The sequence below is a fragment of the Urocitellus parryii genome, chromosome 1 (assembly GCF_045843805.1).
Source record: "Urocitellus parryii isolate mUroPar1 chromosome 1, mUroPar1.hap1, whole genome shotgun sequence".
NCBI lineage: Eukaryota > Metazoa > Chordata > Mammalia > Rodentia > Sciuridae > Urocitellus > Urocitellus parryii.
Genome location: NC_135531.1, coordinates 63,167,775 through 63,189,349, shown reverse-complemented (window position 1 = coordinate 63,189,349; position 21,575 = coordinate 63,167,775). Strand labels below are relative to the sequence as shown.

At 38.1% G+C, this 21,575-nt stretch overlaps 1 protein-coding gene across 1 annotated transcript in view; it reads left to right on the top strand.

The window, feature by feature from the left end:
- Homer1 (homer scaffold protein 1) overlaps nucleotides 1–3,562 on the top strand; it is a 127,725-nt gene extending 124,163 nt beyond the window's left edge. Inside the window, exon 9 of the mRNA XM_026393216.2 lies at nucleotides 1,317–3,562. Within this exon, the coding sequence (XP_026249001.1) occupies nucleotides 1,317–1,505 (189 nt within the window). The 3' untranslated portion in view covers nucleotides 1,506–3,562. The remainder of the gene's footprint in view (nucleotides 1–1,316) is intronic.
- Nucleotides 3,563–21,575: the final 18,013 nt, after the last annotated feature.

The following is a 21,575-nucleotide window of genomic DNA, read 5'->3' as shown; positions in this document are numbered from 1 at the left end:
AATTCCCAGTGTGTGTCCTCGGCCCAGTGGCAGTATGCTGCTTTACATTCTGTTCCTTTCACTTTACATTTACCAGATTGTGTTAATTTAAAATTTTTACCAGGTTATATTAATTTAAAATTTTTTTACTATCCTTTAGATTGATAGAATTTCTTTAGAGATTTACATTGAACTGATGTATTAACACTTGAAACATCTTATTTTCTGTGTCTGATTCATGTTGTGTAACTAACACCAAAATGTTTTCACTGTTCCATGTAATGTACATATTCCATTATAATTCATGTCAGTCACTTAATTCCTCTTAGATGTAAAAGTGGGTTTCCCAGAAAGGATATATAACTTTCAATTCATTGTTTATTTGAATAGTTTATTTAAAAAGTGATAGTTGGAGGGCTAAGGATATTGCTTAGTTGGTAGAGTGCTTGCCTAGCTTGCACAGGCCCTGGGTGCAATCCTCAGCACCACCAAAAGAAAAGTTATAGTTGGTTTTCTATCATTTTCAATTTTTTTAACTAAAATTAAAATCACTGCCTCAAATTACGTCATTTTATTTTTAGGTTCACTTTGTTATATTTGTGGAATTTAGAAACATTTTTAAAAGCAGTAGTAATTACTAAATAAGTTTTAGGTAAACTTTTAAAAATATTATTTTGTTGTAAAAAATTTTTGCTTCCCTTTTGTAGTTTTTTCTTTCCCTTGCAGCATAGTGGAATTGTTAGCTTTATATTTCTGTAATGCAGTTACTGTTTATCTTTACTGGATTTTTTAGCAGTTGAACTATGTTCTTACATGTGCATTCATTCAATAATGAGGCAAAACATAATAATTAACATATAGCCTGAAGTTTCATTTTAGATTGTTGTTTTCTTCACTAAATCTTTTTCTAGAGTTGCCATAAGGAGAAAAACTCAATTTCTCTACTTCTCTTCTTATTTTTACCTAAGATTGCTAACAGTTTTGTATTAGGAAAAAGTAGGTAGGCAGCAGTAAAAATAAAAGGTAAATAATCCATGAAATGTGTCTTTAATCCTGTCTAGATGTAAAGTACCTAGAGTGTTGCCTGGCCCAAAATCAAGTCAGTAACTTTTTCTTGGGTAGTTAGAGGGATTCATAAACCAGCAGGTCAGTAAAACTACATAGCTCTCTTGAGGTGGCTTCCTAGTCTTGAAATTCCCTTAAATTGTGTTAAATTGAGCTTCACTAGTTCATCCTCAGTGTCAGAATTATTACACAATGTTAGAAATAACAAAGCTGTATTGTTTTATAAGAGATGAATTGACATATATATGTGTATTATAATTTTGTTTCTGAAGGAAGTAGAAATTCGGAACAAAGATCTGGAGGGACAGCTGTCTGACTTAGAGCAACGTCTGGAGAAGAGTCAGAACGAACAAGAAGCTTTTCGCAATAACCTGAAGACACTGTTAGAAATTCTGGATGGAAAAATATTTGAACTAACAGAATTACGAGATAACTTGGCCAAGCTACTAGAATGCAGCTAAGGAAAGTGAAATTTCAGTGCCATTGATTAAAAGATACACTGTCTCTCTTCGTAGAACTGTTTGGGCTCTGCATCAAGATTGCACAAAAAAAAAAAAAAAAATTGAATATAACTCCAGGATGAGGATCTTTTGAAAATTGGAATTGTATATTTCAGTGTAAATTTTAGAATTCAGCTTGTAGCTAGTTGGGAAAAAAAAAAAAGAGATGAAAAACTTGAACTACAAATTACCTCCATGTATATTATTGGCCATAGTTAACTAGAAAGTTATAAATAGATACTTAATGCAATTTTTTTTCTTTCCAATATTAGCCAATGGGAGAATTAACAATGTCTGGGTCACATCCCCTTTTTGTGTTCAACACAGTGAAGGTTATCTGCTTTTTAAATTAATTTATTTATGATATCTAAAGCTGTGTTTTGTGCAAAAACTTAGTGATGAAAGCCCTGTCTTTTGTTGTAATCTGAATAATTTCTCAGGATATTTTTGCACTGCTGAAAAGCAGTGCCATTACCAATTAATTCTTGCCAGGAGTGAGAGAGAGCTGCATCTTTAATTGAAAGACACTATAACTGGGTGTATAGAGTTCTTCCCTTTTTTGTACTGGAAGATTTTTCACTCTGGTGACTACTCTGGTACACTCTGGTGTTCTCTAATCTTGTCCGTTGTATAGTTTACTTTTCCATATTGACTCCATGTATTTATGAGAAGATATTGTCTCCCATTTTATTATACATTTTAAAGCCAACTAACAAAGGCAGCTGAGTCCCTCAGAAATTTTTGTTTTTAAATTTCTAATAAATTTGACACACAGAACTGAAATACAGCAGTCCGTCATTGACGGTCTGGTCTAGCAATGTTAAGTATATTTACAGAAAATATGCAGTTACATTTATTTATATATTTTGCAAGAAATCTTTTCTGAAAGATCAACGCATTTCAATTTATGAATAATGGTTATTGGGAAACTGTTTATTATAGATAATTTTAAGGTGTATAGCTATTTTCAAGGGGATCCATTTACATCAAACAGCCAATCAGAGGACTGTATCTAAATTGTGATCATGGCAGATGGAGATGGAGTCATGTACCCTGGCTGGGTCTTCACATCAACCACATCTTTATTCAAACCTCACAAGGCAATATTCTGAACTGTTAACTAGGCATTTCAAAACAGGAATTACATCCAACAGGCTCTTCTCAGTGAGCAGGTTTTAATGTTGTTTTGATGTAATTTTAAAAGACTTTTAGCAAACATGCATTTCTTTATATATTTCTTTTATGAGGCTATTTTAAAAGTAAGCCAAGTTCTGTCTGGTCTGCTTATGGAGTAGGAATTGCATCAGAGTACATATATTCTTGCTGTACAATGCCTGTCATGTTGAGGGTTCTTTTTTAAAGTGTATGCTTGAGTATTTGACTCTAAAGAGTCAATAAATGCACTGACTTTTTGTTTGTACCCCAAATGATTGAATTGTCAAGTACAAAATTAAGCTAATTAATCAATTTGTAACCATTTTTCACTCATAAATAGCTACTCAATACTAGATACTTTTGTTTTATATCTATGTGTATGTATATAAATACATACATATTAATTTATATTAGAGTGAAAAATAAATGATTTGTTTCTAAAATTAGTTTCTAAAGTGAGTTTTCAGGTGTTTCTGAAAAGTTTATATCAGACACTTAATCATCATGTATTATATGTGCTATTACATCATGTAAGTTACCTCCAGCTATTTTAGGGTATTTTCCTCACCTATTTATTATAGGGAGAATAATTTAGGTACATATGCTCAGAGCTAAGATATTTCTCTGATAAATCAGGTAATAAAATTTATTTGATGGATAGAATTTTGAAGTCAATGTGATTTTATCCATGAGTTTCAAGTACAAAGAGCACCAGGTTTTAACTTAAATAAGGGACTAATACTAGGGATCAGGGAATTTAGTTATGAAGAGTTTAAAAAAACTTAAAAAAAAAAAACAGTATAAGCTGTTGAAATGGTAAGTGAATTATTTTAATGATGTAATAAAATATTTTTAAATTTTGACATAGTGGTCATTTAATGGGAAAATAACTCACCAAAATGTCTCCACTTGAATTGTATTGATAATGTGAGGCATATGTGTAATTCAACATATACATATACCCATATGTATATACAGAAAATTATTTTTAATATTTTCCTACTGATATGAAATTTAAAATTGGAAATTTTGTGAGTGTTTTCCTTGTCCAATAGAACCTAGTTGTTTCTTTCTTTTTTTTTTTTTAACTGATTTAACAATTTCTTGAGGGCTGCACCTTTAAATTCCCAGATTGTCAGTAAACGTACAAAATATGGGATAAGGTGGACACAAGTGCACATATAAATAAAACCTTCTTACTAAGACTATTTAAAACATTCATTTACAGTAGGAGAGTATCTAGAAATCATCCTCTACAACTCATAATTAGGTTGTGTGCCTACAGTAGTTTTTTATCCATTTCTGTATTATATAAATATTTGCATATTAAAATTTGATTTTTCCCAGAGACAAGTATTATATAATGTATCTATATTTAGATTAAATTGTGGTGATATATTTATCAGAACATGATGTTGGGGACTATAGCCTGAACATGTGGACTTGAAATGACAGAGGAAGAGAGCAGAGATTGATTCCATTGTGTATAAGTCATTATAACTATGAATTCTTGTACAAAAACAAAAAAAAAAACTTGGAAAAAAAGAAAAACAAAATACAGTTTTTATTTTTAAATACATTTGTTGTTCTCTAGAGAATGTACTTCATCTTTTATTTCCTTCAGACTTTTACAGAAATTTAAAAGCATTTAAGTGATGACAGCATTTACTTAAATCTTACAGGTGCTACTGGATTTTGCATTAGTGTGTTCTGTTGTGAAATCCTAACTTTGACATAAAAGGTTTTATAAGTATTTCCCCGACTGGAAAATTAGTTTTTATTCTTTTCTCCTCTGTTTCTCTTTCCCTCTTTTTCTCTCTCTCCCTCTTTTCAGACTAAAAAAACATTCATCAAGTTGCATCTTCCCTGTCCCTGTAGAAGATCTCTAGCACCATCATAGATTTGATGTTTTGCTGTCATTGAAACTGCTGGGAAGCAGTTAGAGGAAAAACTTGTATTTTTTTTCTTACAGGTGGAACTAAAAGGAACACTCAGGCTTAAGCCACCACAACCACCTTTAAGAACGCATTCCTTTCTCCTGTTAAAATTAAATTTATTCTCCACCATGTGTGTCTCTGTCTACCATGTTTTTATTTATCTCTGGCATAAGCACTTCAACTGCCCTCTTTGTGGTCCTATTTTCTGTCAGTACTAGAATAGGAGGCAGGCCAGGGAGGTTTGTGGGTTTGTTATTGTGATTTTAATCCTTTTGTTTCTTTGATATCAAATGATTTTAACATCCCAAAATTCTGTACTTAAAGACATGAAGTAGTCTTTGTTGAATTTTTGTCTGCTGAATATATCACAATCTTGAGATAGATTAATTTATATAAAACCTTAAGAAAACTGTCAGGCAAGAAGTAGTTGAGATTGACATGTTTTTATATTCTCAAGTAGGACACCGGGCTGAAAGTACAAGTATTTGTTAAGAAAATTATTTTAGAAGTTTTTGGGAAGAATAGTTTTGAAGTAGAAGCACATGCTTTTGTTCATGATACTCTAAACTGTGAAAGTATTTTTTCCTAATATTCTTGTTAAGTTGCACCTTAATTTTTTAAAAACACATTTATTCCACTGTCCTAAAAAACAAATTTTTAAAACCTGATATATAGAGGCAGTCTAGGCTACTTAGAATTGTGACAGCTCTATACAAAAGTGGAAGCAATAAAATACAATCATTTTGACCCCGTAAGGGAAATGAGTAAAATTTCATAGACCTTAAATTTTTTATGACAGTTTTTCTTTATGGGAAACTGATATATAGATGTCACACAAGAATAAAAATAGTTAACTGAATTATATATGTTAAATATTAATAGTATTTGATATTAAAATTAATATTTTGCATCTTTATTACCTAGTAAAATAGCTAATAATTTTATCTAAGGAAATTCTAGTCAGAACTACACTGCTCTATGATTTCTGCTTAGGGCACTAGATTTTTTAAAAAGCCACATTTAAGCAGGCTGGAAGCATATGTAGTTCAGCGGTAGAGCATGTGCCTACCATGTACAATGTCCTGGGTTAAATCCCCAGCACCAAAAGGAGAAGTAAAAAAAAAAAAAAAATTCAAGTCATTTTTACCAAAAACGTGTGTGCCAGGAAGAAAAGTTGCAGTAGAATAGATGGCCACAAACACCCAACTGACTTTTGGTCAATTTCTTGATCTCTGTGGTGTCTTTTCTGCCTGTTAGATTTGAGAAAGTGTTTCAGATGAGCATGGCTGAGGCTGCCTGTAGTCTAGCTGTTCAGAAAGCCGAGGCAAGAGTATCACTTGAGCCCAGGATTTGGGGGCCACCCTAGGCAACAGAGTGAGACCTTGCCTCTTGGTGGGGAAAAAAAGATGGAGAGGGAATATTTTATGTTAAAGCAGATCCAGCCAAAAGGATAGGGGCACAATAACTTCGGTTTTTATCTAAGGCATATCAGGATAGCCAGAGACACAAAGTGCCCCCCTGATACTGCATGGATTGGAATTGCCCTAACAAATTTTTAAGACTTACACAAGACCCTTTCACTTACCAGGATTTATGACCTAATCTAAGACACACAAGGTTGAGAAATCACCATTTTATGGAACTCTGACCTACTTTTGTCAGATGTATTTATATCATATATACTGAGAAGTGGAAATATTACTCTACTCTGCCCTAATAATGCCAAATTAAAGTAATAAGTGCCTGATAAATGCAAAATTAAGACCATTTCTATAGCACAAAAAATGAAAAAATATATATTGAGGGGGTACTGTGGATTGAAACCAGGGGCACTTAATCACTAAGCCACATTGCCAGCCCTTTTTTATATTTCATTTAGAGACAGGGTCTCACTGAGTTGCTTAGTGCCTCACTTTTGCTGAGGTTGGTTTTGAACTTGTGATCCTCCTGCCTGAGCCTCCTGAGCCACTGGGATTACAGGCATGTACCACCTCACCCAGCCTTATGTACTTTCCCTATAACTTCAGTATGAAATAGAGCTGCAGGGAGTATCTTTTGAACATCTGCTATGTGGCAGGTCCTCTACTAATTGCTGACCTTTTTTGAGGTGTATGTGGGAGGGTCCTAGGGATTGATCCCAGGGCCTTGTGCATGCAAGGCAAGCACTCTACCACCTGAGGTATATCCCCAGCCCCTGCTTGACATCTTATTTCTACATGTGGTGGCTCTTCCAGAGGTCTTCTTTTGGAAGGGGAAGGGGACAAAAACAGGAAGGGCTGTAATGACTGTACCTGCTATGTCCCCACAGTTGTTGATCTGGTCATTTAGTAGCCAGTCTAGAGGTGAAGGTCTTGCTCATATTTCTGGTAAATTTTTTTCCTCTAGCTTGTCTGCCTTCCTCTTCTAGAATATCTTTTAGGGCACTGCTTGACTATTTCATGTTCACTGGTTTTGAACTTTCCACTTTCTTTGATGTTTCCAATGCTTGTTGTCATTAAGTTATAAATCGCACCTTCTTTACAGCTGTCTTATTTATAGCATGTGTTTTAGTCCCAAATTTTTAAAAAAGAAAAAAGCTTCCAGACTTCTGATAATCTAACAAATGTAAGTAATTTTTCATATGTTGAAATCCAGTCTATAAAATTTAAGTAGCAAACTATTTATAAAGGCCTTAAGAAGGCATTTCATCACTTAAATTCCTCAACAATACTGTTGTAAATCTGGAAAACATCCCCCAGTGCCAAATGGTAGTTTGATATGGGCTTTGTAGTCAGTTCTAGGTGACCTAGTGGTCTGTGCTGTTCTATAGAAGTTAAGGCTTCTCCAGCTTGATTAAATAATTAGACGAGTCACAGAAGTTTATGGAGCTGGGTGAAACAGTTGGTACAGTTTCCAGTCAGAGCAGATACTCAGTGAACGATTATCAAAGCAACTACATCATGCTAAGCACAGGAAGAGAAGAACTCTCAAGAATTCTTTTTCTTTTTTCATGTGTCAAATTGTCTACCTTTTTTACTGTGATAAATATATATATATATATATATATATATATATATATATATATATATAAAACAAAATTACCATTTTAACCCTTTTTAGGTGTGCAATTCGGTGGCACTGAGTACACGCCCAGTGTCATGTTACCACTACCGATTTCTACAAATTTTTATCATCCCTGATGAACTCCTTTCTATATGCCTCTAAATTTACCTGTTCTAGGTACCTGACATAAACGGGATGGTACAGTATTTGTCTTTTTGTGTCTAGCTTTTTATTGGTAGATTATAATTATACGTAATAGTGGACTTTGTTGTAACATTCATATAGTCACATGATGTCATTAGCTTGTTTCATTTAGCTTAATGTTTTCAAAATTCGTCCATGTTGTGGCATGTTACAGAATTTTAATCCTTTTTGAGACTAAAATTCCATTGTGTGCAATTAGACCATATTTTGTTTATCCATTCATCTGATAGATACCAGGGTTATTTCCATTATTTGGCTATTGTGAACAATGCAGCTATGAATACTCATGTACAAGTATCTGAGTGCCTGCTTTATATTTGGATTTTCTACTTAGGAGTGGAATGGCTGGTTCATATGGTAATGCTATTTTTTAACTTTCTGAGAAACCACCAAAAGTTTGAATTGGATAAATTTTAAAAGTTCGTAGAACAAGGTGCCGGCTCCCTGGGAAATCACAGTCTCAGGGGTAGTGTTTTCCTAATAGACCTATATGTGATTCATTGGCCTCTGATTCATGCCTTTTATTCATTCTCTCCTAAAACATTTATTGAGCACCTACTATGGCCCCAACCTGATTTTGAAATAGACTAGAGAGAGAGAAGTTCAGTTTAGTGTAGGACACAGCTGCTTTCCAGTGCTTAAGTGCTAAGATAAAAGAGATGCTAACATGAGAAAGAGGATCCCTGCCTGAGTCTTGCTGTAGGAGCAGGAGATAGCATATTGAAGAGGAAGTGAAAGAATTGCGGAGTATGTCATGTGCAGAGGGTCAGAAGAGGAACATTGGGACATTTAGAAGATCAGAATAGGCCAGCACGGCTGAAGCATAGGCTCTAGGGAAGGGTATAGAGAAAGAGGCAAAGGACAAATCAGGAAGGACATCATAAGCCATAGGAAAGATTTGGGTCTCTTTCTGAAGATAATGAAGAGATAGAGGTTTTTGTTGTGACAAAGAAGTGACGTAATTTTTTTAAATGCTTTATAAGACCTGACAGTTTGCAAACCACAACAATCTTCTGTTGAGAGTGTTAAGGTGATGGTAATGGGGACCAAAAAGGTGCATTGTTGGGGTGTTTCGGAGGTATAGTGAATAGGACTTCTGACTAACTTAGATGGCAAGGAGAAGAGGAATGCAGGCTGACTCCTGCTCCGGAATTGGCCAACCCAGATAATACTGAGTTCAAGAGCAGGGAGATGCCTGGTTTGGGTGGTGATAAGGAGGCAGAGAGAAAAGATGAGAAGGGTTGGGGCTCCATGGGAAAGCGCTCGCCTAGCATGCGTGAGGCACTGGGCTCAATCCTCAGCACCACATAAAAATAAATAAGGTGTGTGTCTACAACTAAAAAAAATATATAAGAAGGTGAATAGGAAATTAGCTTCATTTTGAGTTTAGAATGCATGTTGAATATCCAAATGCAGCTGTGAGTTTAGATGGCACTTAGGAGAGAAATATAGGAACTGAAGATAGAGGTGTGGGAACTGTCACTACACATAATGGTAATTGAGGGTGTGAAAAATGGAGCGAATACAGGCTGGAAATTTGAATTTTACCCAGGTACGGGGCAAGAGCTTTTCAAGAGGAATGGCCATGGGGGCGAGTAGACAACCAGAAGAGTGGGGACTATGGAAGCCTAGAATATGCCAGGTTTCACACAGAAATAAATCACATAAACTCATGTCTCAGGCTAATAGTATTCCAACTATATTGTTTTGAGATACTTCATTAATACTTGATTTTTAAAATATATTTTACTTTAAAGGAGTTAAAGGCCAACAAACAAATATATGTTTTATAGCAGTTTAAAACACTGAAATCCAGCAAAGATCAGAGCCAGGTTATCTGCTTTTGTGCAGATGCCAGAATAAGCCATCCTTGGTGAACTGAAGAGCTTCCCTGGTATTTCAAGGTGAGCTGGTAAAGAATTGCTGCTGTTTCTCAATGTGAATCAGGCCCTTGCCAATGCATGCAAACTGGATAAAAATGTAGAAATGGCGTCCACAGAAGATTAACTTCTGTCTTCTGTAGACCCAGTCTTAAATGTTTATGGAAATAGCTTTATTCTTCTTACTGACTTACTGATTGGATTAAATGTTGTGCCAATATTTCTGTTAACATGGTGGACTTAATGTGGTTATTTTCAAAAGGGATGTGAAGACTACAGCCAAAAAGGAGTTAACTAGAACCACTTTCTATGGCTCATCTGCCTCTCTAGAGTCAAGTTCTGGAGGCTTAAGTGTATTATGTGTATCTTTAAATATGTTATTTTGGAACCGAATTCATCATAGGACCAGGTGATTTTTGCATTTGCATTGCTATAGAAAGTTTAGACCTTCTGCATTTCTGTTATCTTAAATGATCTTTACTCTTTTTTCTTACTGATACATAAATAAATAACTGCATACATATTATCTTGGATAGAAATTATCTCAAATTGATGGCAAAAAATGCTCTTTGTATTTGGTTTTAGACTGCTGCATGGTATTTGTTTTTTTTTTTTTTATTTCTGGTTTAAGTTACATTTAAACTTAGTCTGAATTCCTTGAGTAGATATGATCTGTGCTACTTCAGCAACAAATTGAGCATGTTTGACAGTCCAGGAAGAAAAAAAAGGAGCTACCAATATTCATGATTGGCTCCAAATAACACATAAAATTTGGAAATTTCTTGTGAATTGTTAAATAAATGATAACTTTTAAACCTCTGTTGTTCATATTTTTCTATTTAGTGATTAATCTTGGTCTCTTTAGCAGAGTCTTTATTTTGCAGTATGTTCTGTGCATTAAGATCCCAGCATCGTATATAATATAAAACAGAACTAAAGGGTCTGTGGTGCATGGCCAAGTACACCATCTCACAACAGTTTGCACAATTTTGTGACCTAAGTATTATTGTTATCCCCATTTTATAGATGGGGAGTCTGAGGTTCAGCAAGATTAAGTGATTGGCCAAGGGAGAAGCAGACCAAGAATCACACACAGGCCCTCAGCCGCCTCTGTGCCTTTCCCGCGCCAGCGTGCCTGAACTGTGTCCTGCAGATATTTTTTAAGAAGGCAGGTATCAAAGTTTATTGATTTCCAATATTTAACAACCTGTCACTTAATGAAAAGAATCAAATGGTTTGCTTCCCATCTCATAATGGTATTATATCTTTGAATTTCTCTTTCCCTTTCTCCTTTTTAAGAAAAAAAAACTTTAAATATGCAAGGGGTTTTCTTTCTTTTTGTAAATGTTTTTAATAATATAGATGAAGCGAAAGTCACCCTTGACCTCTCAGTTCCATCTCTTGAAATAATCTGCTCAGTGTCATCTTTAAGCATTTTATATGCACTTAAACAATATGTGTGTGTTTAAGTAGTTTTTAGGGGAGGGAGTACATAAATTATATCAAATGGTATGTTTTATTACACAATTTGCTTTTTTCTTCATCTCTTGGAAAAATCTAGCCAAGTTGGTACATATAGACGTACCTTATTCCTTGTAACTCTAAAATGTTCCATTTTGTGGATATATTATAGTTTAAACATTTCCATATTTTTGTCTTTTCTGTCCTATGTTCTTCTTCCCACCTTGAGATTACTTGTTAAATGATATTCAGGATTATTTGGTACCCAATAAATAATAGTACCTATTGTCCCACATCACGTCGTTAGCCCGCATCATTAGGGAACATGAACTCTGGATGAACAAATGCTTCTAAAAACTCAAATTGAGAAGTTTTAGCTAGGCTTGATGAAACTATTTCTGAAATACTATAAACATCTAGCAACATGCTTTAAACATCATAACTGCTCAATAAATGTACTGAATGATTGGACGTGCTTCCTACCTTAGAAAAAATCAGGACAGCATGATGTGTCTTTGCTTAATGACTTTGTCCATCAACTATTGTACAGTGCCACCATCTGACCATCTGAGGATGCCTGGGGGACCACTAAGGGAATGTAGAAAAGTTTAAAACCAAACTGCTGCACTTCGTAGATGTCCAGTGGGGAAGAAGAGGGCAGGACAAAATGGAAAGAAGAACTAGGGAATTGCTTGACTCTCAAAATCTTGTCTCCTTAGATCAGGAGCCTCTGTCACCTGGCCGTTGACTCTGCTTCTCCTAGCATCTCCTGCCAGTTGGCTGTTCGTTCATTCAGTTAAATGTTTTGTGAGCACCTACAATGGCTCAAGGCGGTGTGCTAGACCCTGGGGTGCAAGATGAGGAGACACAGTCTATGCAGGGCACAATGGTGCACACCTGTAATCTCAGCTACTCAGGAGGCCGAGGCAGAAGGATCACAAGTTCAAGGCCAGCCTGGGCAACTTAGGGAGACCCTGTCTTAAAGTATTTAAAAAGGGCTGGGGTGATACCTCAGTGATAGAGTTCTGTTCGGTTCAACCCCCAGTGATATAAAACAACAACAAACCAAAACTATAGTGAAGGAAGTGTGCCCATTAACCAGACATCAACTCTTTTAATGAAAGGAATCTAAACAGGAAGGAATTAACTAGCATCATGAAGGAGGTGATATTGCAGCTGAGATGTAAGTTGAACAGATTCAGTTTGAGACTTCAAGTGGTGGGACAGCAAGCTACACATCAGTGGCTTAGCTTCATTCTGTGGACTCCGTCTCAGGTCTTCAGCGGTCCGGGCTCCCTGCAGCAGTAGAAAGCTGCTGGCACCCATGAGACATAACTCCACCCCAAACAACCAGGTTTCACTTCAGAGAAAGCAAATCACCAACTACAGAATCAAGGATGACTTAGATCCCAGCAGCTTGGGAGGCAGAGGCAGGAGAATCGTGAGCTTAAAGCCAGCCTCAATAACTTAGGCACTTAGCAACTGAGACCCTGTCTCTAATAAAGTATCAAAAAAGAGCTGGGGATGTGGCTCAGTGGTTATGCACCCCAGGGTTCAACCCCCAAGTACCCCAAAACAAAAACAAAACAATGACTTAAGATATGCAGGACCAGAGTCAGGTAGACCTTTTTAAATTATAGCAGCCAGGTAAAGAAAGAAAACCAGAAATGAAGAAAAACAGCTGAACTAAATATGAAAGATGCTCAAGAGACTGTGATAGGAGGATATTTTTGAATTTCCAGTTTCTATTTCTTTTCTGGCATTTGTTGTTCCTTCCTCCACCTCACCACCCCCCTAATCTGGGCACCCACAGAAGTGTCCGAGAGCCTTGGCCTCGGGATGGGCCTCTTGCTGCAGCAACGCTGGGGCCTGCTCTCTACTTTTGAGTTTCCCACTGAGAATTTCTCAACTGAGATTTTTTTTAAATGATGCTCCCAGGTGATGAGGAAGAGTTTAAGGGAAACCGCCTGAGAGGATGGTGAGGATCACTGCCTCCCGCCTCCTACGCCAGGTTGGAGCATGGGGAAGACCAAGGAGAGAGACCTCAGGAAGCGCAGAGGCCACACTTGCCTCAGGGCCCAGGGTTGACCTATAGAAGTATTCCCCTGGGCCGGGTGACGCTGCTGCCACTGCATAGAAATGGCCATGTGCTCTTTAGGCTGAGCCAACGTGTTCCTCTGAACTCCAGAGCAACATGGAAAGCATCTGAAAAGTCCTGTCTGACCCCTCTCCACTCGAATTAGAAATAGTCAACAAAAAAGCTGCTGTGTCTGGGTGAGGACCTGCCTAATGGATGTCAGTGGGTGCCAGGGTAGAAAGGCCCAGGGATCAGGTCCAAGCAAACACCTGAGTGGATGGGGGGCAGCACTGGCCACTTCCCCAGCTTCCCAAGAACTTTGACTTGGAGCTTAGATGTAACCCCTGGGAGGTGGTAGAAGGGAAACCCTAAATTGGCTGAGTTTATCTTGTGTTTAAAAAGCTGCTTTTCTTCTGCCTGACAGGAAAAAAAAAGTTTTTGTTTTGGTTTTAAAAGCAGACATTGAACCCAGGGTCCCTTAACCACTGAGCTACATCCCCAATCCTTTTTTTTTTTTTTTTTGAGGTAGGATCTCACTGAGATGCTGAAAGCTTTGCTAAGTTGCTGCAGCTGGCTTTGAACTTGAGATCCTCCTGCTTCAGCCTCCCCAGTCACCAGGTTAACAGGTATGCCCACCATGCCTGGTAAGAAAATGTATTTTTGAACAAAATCATGTTCTTCACATACTCTATGGTCTGAGAAAATGTACCCATTGCTTCTAGACTTTTCAAGACATGATAACTCTGTGGAGGAAAAGATTCTAGGTTCCTGGATTTGGTTGGAAAGAAGTTCTGTTTGACTATTTGGAGGCTAAGATGCTTCTCCAGAGATCTTCCAGATTTGAAGCCTGGGGAAGAGGATAAACTGGGAGTTACTGGAAATGGTGGTGGATGAAGCTATGAGCAACATGTTATCAAATAGACGGTGAGGAGAACAGAGTAGGAGCCATAGCAACCCCTAATATTCAAAGACTGTGCAGAGAAAAGAGTTAGAAAGGAACTTGTAAAGCACCATCCACAATGACCTCAAAAAGAACTGACAGGTGATACCAGATAATCAATTTTAAACTATCATTTTATTTTTATTTATTTTGGGGAGTACCGGGGATTGTACTCAGGGGCACTTGGCCACTGAGCCACATCCCCTTTTGTAATTTTAGAAACAGGTTCTCACTGAGTTGCTTACCACTCACCTGTGATCCTACTGCTGGGATTACAGACATGCGCCACCACACCCAGATCATTTGATTTTATATAAACCCAAAAACATCCAGTCCAAGAATAGTTCAAAGTTACAAACTAAAAGTCTTTGTGACATCTCTTCTTAATATTGTTGAAGAAGTTATTGGCTTTACACCCAAACTTGAGGCCACGTTCTTGTTGCAATGGGGATGCCGGGATTCTAACAACCAGGGACTGATTGGAGGGAACGTGGCAGATCATAGTTCACGTATGCAGGGAATTCTTCTTCATATTTTGTTATTGTTTTTTTCTCCCATACATTATTCAATTTCCCTTTTGAGAAAAGATCTCTATTTCAAATTTGTTTCTGAGAGTAGGACAAGATAAATTAGTTCTTTTTGCCCTGTTCCTTACTTCTAGGCAATGAGAACTACATAAACCCATCATTCCCTTATCACTCTGGCTTCTAGGAAACTCAAGACTTAGGCTTCATTGCTACAGTATTCCTCAATTCTTATAGTTCTAGTTTTTTTCTTTCTTTTGGCCCTCATTTATTTTTTTCTTGCTCCTATTTTTTTTAACCATACGATTTATTGTTTTTTTAGTCATACATGACAGCAGAATGTATTTTGACATATAATACATACACGGAAAGTACATACATCAATCATATTGTATATTCTATTCTGCTGCCCTTCCTATTTTTTTGTCAGTTTGTTCTTGTTTTACTGTCTGATGGGAGATATATATATATATACATATATTTTAACCATAGGTACTTCAAATCTTTTATGAATTTGGCAAGATACACAATAGCTAAATAAGAAATAAAAATAGATCACTATAGTTTTACATGTTTTAAAAACTGTTTCTCTAAGGCTGACCATTGGCTTATAATTGCTATTCTCTTATTAATTACAAAACTTATTCTGATCAATAATTCAGAGATTTTTTTCCCAATAGTCTACCTATATATTAATAGCAATAGCAAAAATTAAACATTTGGTTGCATAATGGTAGGGGGCATTTAAAGAAACAAGGTAACCCCGAGCCCAGTGATAGAAGAAACTTTCCTCCTTAATAGACTTAATAGGCTGCTTTGCTTCTTCATCACAACCATTTTGAAGTGTAGCCACTAATCTCATAAGTCATCAGTATAAAATTTTCCTTTTCCAAATCCAGTGTCAAAGCTGATCATAAGCTCCTTGCTGTGACTAATGAATATCATAAACAAGAATTGAACAAAAATAAGTAATAAAACACATTTTAGGAGCCAGCCAGGATCTATTTTCTACTTTTACTTTTTTTTTTTTTTTTTTTTTTTTTGGCTCCTGGGATTGAACCCAGTGGCACTTAATGACTGAGTTACATTCCCAGCCCTTTTTACTTTTTATTTTGAGACAGGGTCTCATTAAGTAGCCCAGGCTGGCTTTGAACTCTCTATCCTCCTGCCTCAGTCTCCCAAGTTGCTAGGATTACAGGCATGTGACACTGTACCCAGCTCTGCTTTTACTTTCACCAGCCAAGAAGATACAAGGCTTCCCTCCAAGGTAAAGAGTGACAATTGAAAGGCATTTTCTCAAAATTTTCCCCAAGATTCTTGCCTAAGGCTGTTCCCTGGGTGGAATGCTGTCCCCTTCTGCTTGAAAAACATATCAACATGACCCTCCTTCACATCCATTGGCTGTTAATCGGTAGCCAAGTAAGCTGGGTAGAATGCAGTTGCCAACCCACCATTGCTTTAATTCTCCCATTTGATATGGCTCTGAGCCAGTGCCTGCTAAATATCAGCTTGGGTCTCAACAAAAAAGAAAAGTCTGACCTCTCCCCTTGGCTAACAATGTGTTCATGAAAACAGGATATATCAAACCTGTAATTCTAGTTCTAATTGTTTTTTCAACAGGGTCCTTTCCATTTGAAAGGGAGTAACTGTAGGGAAGGAGAGTTGAGCTTGCAGCATGTGCTGGGCACACCCTGTTCACCTTTGTCCATCCTGAAGCTCTGAGAATGTGAGTAGAGGGTCCACTCCACAGAGTAGCTGCCGGAGACTCCAAGGAGCAGTCACCAAACACCAGAGGAGCAAGAAAGAATGGGATCCGATTTGAACTCAGGTGGGCTTCACTCCTCTCTTTCTCTAAGAAGCATATCTTCTTTTACCAACCTCAACAATAAGAAAAAAGAAAAAAAGATACTGAGAGAAATGGAGCTGACTGTTCACTTAAAAGGTTGTGGCTGGAGTCCCCAGGGCAGAGTTATGGGGAAGATTCAAATCTGTCACCTGAACTTGTGACCATGAGTCAATCTCTTCTTGGTGTCACCTGGCTTGTTATTTGATCCAAAGACTATACTGTAAGTTTTACAATGAGTAAACAAAGTTAAGAGTCCATGAAGTGCTCACACCGCCCATCCAATACCTGCTTCTCATGACACTGGCTTAGTACATAGTGGGGAATAAATGCAGGAGAGTTGCCTGCAAGGATTCATTTACACTCTAAATACAGTTTTCTACTTGTGCCAGAGTACACTAATGCACCTAGCCTCAACAGAGCCTTGGGGACAGGTTTTCAGAAAACCAGGCCCTGGGGTTCTGGATGCTAAAATTCTGGCAGCAATACTGACAGTGTTGGTGCCCAGGCTTCTATTTCCCCATCCTCTAGAAAAGAGACCCACTCAGGGTGGCTGGTGTGGAGAGCGAATACAGAGAGGGAAGTCAGTGTGACAAAAGGGGAGTAACACCACATTGTTCCATTTAGAGAAACTTCTTAGCCTTTCTTCATACACTGTCTCCAACAAAGAACCCCCTTTAACATAGATTTCAACATGAATATTCTGGTGCACCTTGCCTGAGCACGGAGAGTTCTTGTTGCACACTGGGAGCTGACCATGTTTGGGGGGCCGGAATATGTACAGGTTCCTCAAAACTATGCCATGTGGAGCAGCATAGAAACCACAAAAGTGCCTTTGAAATTCACCCTGATGTTGAGGTGCGGGTGCGAGGACCGTGGGGCTTCTGGTTTTTCAGTAAGTTGTTATTTTTTTCTCCTTCATTTTTCGGTTCAAAGAATTTTTGCATTCTATTCCAGTTGTTCTCACTTTGTTAAAATAAAGAGTTCTATCAGGAAAAAAACTCAATATATTCTTTTCATATCATACATTTTCTTCTCGATGTTTTTTTCTTAGAGGTATACATCATTTTATTTATTGTTAAGGTTACAGTCAAGTTCTTTCAGTTGACATTTATTTTCCTCAAAATGTTTATTTTCTGATATACCTGATTGCAGTGCTTAAAATGTCATGCATCAAGTGGTATCTCATCTAAAAAAAGATTTGCTACTGAGCATGGTGGCGCACACCTGTAATCCCAGCTACTCAGGCAGGCTGAGGCAGGAGGATCCAAGTTCGAGGTCAGCCTCAGCAACTTAGCGAGACCCTGTCTCAAGTAAAAATTAAAAAGGGGTGGGGATGTAGCTAAGTGGTGGAGTGCCCCTGGGTTCAATCCCCAGTACAAATTAGTCAATCAGTAAAATAAGATTTGCTGTTATTGCTAAGAATGATCTTACAAATATCACTTCAAGGATCATGTTGGTATCCACATGGAGAGCAAATATGAATAGCTGTTTTAATTAGAATTTCTATCCTAATTAAATGTGATTTTTAATTAGAGGTTTTAGAGTTTGGCTTTTGAATTTTTGTTTTGAATTTAAAAAAAATGTGATCAGTGATTTTATTCCATTTTTATTGCGAATGAGAATGAAGAGGGAACAAATATTTCCACTGGATTCCATTTAAATGAACTCAAGCCAAGTCCATTACTAGCAGTTTTGCATTCCATAACGTGTTAAGTGTCCCCATAAAGCTCAGGGCTGCTCCAATTCTTAAGGGCCAAGCCCTTTGAGTGACAGTCCTGGCTGTAGGAAGAAGTGAGGTCTCTTTACGTCTATTAAATCTCAGGGGCTCCAGAGCTGTTGTCAGAAGCTTATGCTCAAAACTGTTTTTTCCTACTAGATTGTAGGTAGAGAAGATGTGTCACCCAATTTAAGTGACGACTAAGGGTATTTCCAATGTTGACAGCCCATGACTAGTGCAATGAACATTTCTTGGCATCTGCTTCCATAAAGAACTCCATAAGCTTGTTTTTGCTGGTATTCTTCACACATGTGACCTACCAAGGTCTTTAGCACACCATGTAACTGATGGCAGGTGTCTTCATCTCCTGTGTTCTCAGTTTCTTCAAGATCTTTAGCTAAAGCTATATTAAAAAAAAAAAAAAAAAAAAGGCTGGGTTCTAGATGAGAGGCAGAAAATTCCCAGTTCTGAACTACTTTGAGAAGCCTAAGGGTCAAACCTTGGCAGGCAAGTGAATGAATGAGAGGCATTTATGATCATAGTAGAACTTGGCAGCAATTATAAAAGCCTGTTGCATGGTAGAAATGATCATTTTAAATTTCCATTCTCATTTGCATTTGTAAAAATAGATTACTTCTTGTTATGAACATTCTCTGTGACTGTGAAATGCTTCTTGGTCATTACTGTTCCTTTTATTCTTTGCATACAATTTTTTTCTTGATGGCTATTGAAAGAGCAGACATTTTACCCAGGGAGAACATTCATCAGAGCACTTTCTTGATTGAAGTTGAATCACATTCTTGTAGTGAATCAACCACTGCCAGGGAGTAAATTAGACCTTTCTGAAAACTGAACTAACATTCAGTCCAACGTGGCTCCGATTTTTAAGCCATAGCCTGGCAAGCCCAGATTTTGGCAGCACCCTAACCTCCCCAGCTTGTACCTGGTACTGTAGAGCCTGGCAGGACGTTCTCCATACAGGTCACTGTGGTCTTCCTAAGTGACATCTGGGCAGTGAGCAAGCATAGTGCCAGTGCTGGAACTGGTTTGGAAGACAGAATGACAGTCATGTGAGAGCAGTGTTCTCGATCCTTTCCACCCACTGTGCTGGTAAGATGGTGACTCTTCTTCTCGCAGGTTTCCTAGGAAATCAGTTGCCACCTTAGCAGAAGGACAAGACCTTCAGGAGGAAGGTTCCAGGTTGCTAGAATAAGCCACTCAGGATAAGCAGCACTAGTGTTTCCTGATACCCTGAGTGGACTCCTAGGTTCTCCAGGGAGCAAGGGACAGCTCTTCTGGGAGGTGACTGCAGGGGTGAGGCTGCACACCCTTCCAGCAGTGCCTCTTGTAGGCTGTGTGCCTCCTTTTTGTGTTCTCCTGAGGCCCCTTTTGTGTTTCAGATGTGAGATGTGGTGGGACTGTGCATGAGTCTGATGTAGACGTCCAGCGCATCCCACTTTACAGCGTACCATTAAGACAGAGACCTGGCCTTCTTAGTTGCAACCCAGCCATCTCTGTAACCCCTTACTGTAGATACATACATGTCCACCACGGTATACTGTAGGTGTGTAGTGAATCCTGTTGAATCACTACATCACTTGTCAAGCAAGTGGATAATAAAATGCCTGACCTTAAATGAGAACTAACCTTTTCTAGAAAATCTTAATGACCAGAATAGATCTATGGCTATTTCATGTACATTATATAACTATAGGAGCCTTATTTTTGCACCTTCTCTAATTCCTTCAATCATTGAAGTCTAAGGCATTTTGGCGTCTGAATTAGGTAATGTTCTTTTTCATTCTTCAAAAATTATGAATGTAGTTATTTTTTGATTGCTACTTCAAGTTACTTTTACTTTTTATTTGCCCTCCCCACCGCCATGCTGGGGATGGACTTCAGGTCCCACATGTGCCAGGCAAGTGCTCTACCACAGAGTCTCATCCCAACCATTTTCTTAATCACACAAGCTTGCCCTGTGCCTCTTGCCTTAAAACGCATTCTTCCCAATCCCTATAGCTAATGTTTTGTTTTTTTCCTTGACTGTAAGATTCTGAAAGAGCATTGTTCATGTTATTTCAACTTTCTGACTTTCCATTCATTCCCCAGACCTTCCTCTGGATTCTGCCCCATGACAAAATCGCCCGTGCCTATATGACCAGTGACATTTGGTTCCAGGGAGTGAGGAACAGCTCTTCTGGGAAGTGTCTGGGAGTTTGAGTCCTCATCTTGCTGGAATGTCCTCAGATGACAATCTAGGACACATAAAACGAGCCCAACTACAACAGTTGCCTACAGAACTGTGAGCTTCTTAAGCAATTTCCTCTCCTCCATTTCTTTCAGGCATTAATGTGAATCAGTTAAATTAATCCTCTGATCATCCCTTTTATTGTTGCTCTGTGGCTGTTTATTTAGCTGTAATTTTTTTAAAAAAGATGCCTCATCATCTTTTAAGCCTTGTGTTGATTTTGTAATTTCAGCTATCCCAGTTTTAGTTGGTGTCATTCCTTGTCCTCAGAATATTCCTTTTTATTATAACATATTCTTGTTTCAAAAATGCAGTATTTTCTGATAAAAGGTAATTTAATTTTTCTCCCAGTCCCTGAGTTGTATGTTTCCTACGAGTTGCTTTCTTCGGGGAGCTTGTTTTGGTCTCTGTCCATTGTGCAGAGACTTTCTGACAAGTGACTCCAAGTAGCCTGTTCAGGTTCTACAGTGACATTCTAGAGCTGACCGGTACTGTGCCTGTCAATCACTTTCCACCTTCCCTTCTCCCAAGATGTCAACACATGAGGTCTTTTCTCAGGGGGCATTTACTTTCTCCATGGAGAGAGATTCAGACCCCTCTGGAATTTACGTACACCTGGCTGAGGACCCTCCCAGAACCGGGGAGAAGGTAACCAAGGGTCTTGTGGCTCTGAAGGTAGATGTTAATTTAATCCGCCAGCATTACCTTTACTTTCTTTTTGCCCCTAGCATTCAAGTCCAGATCTTCTCTGGCTTGTTTTATCCAGAGAATGAGCCTCTAATGTCTGACAGAGGGAAAGGAGGGTGTGGGGGTGGGGTATAATCCAACTGCTCCAGTTTCAAATTTTCCACCTCCCTCCCTCCGCTCAGCCTTGCCCCTCACCCCCACCTTTAAATCGCATGGCGCCTCCAAGCTCCAGGCCCTCAGGTGGCATTGCTGCTCAGTTCACTGCACTCTCAGGGCGGCTGCCTCCAAGAAGCCACTGTCTTTTCCCCTTGTG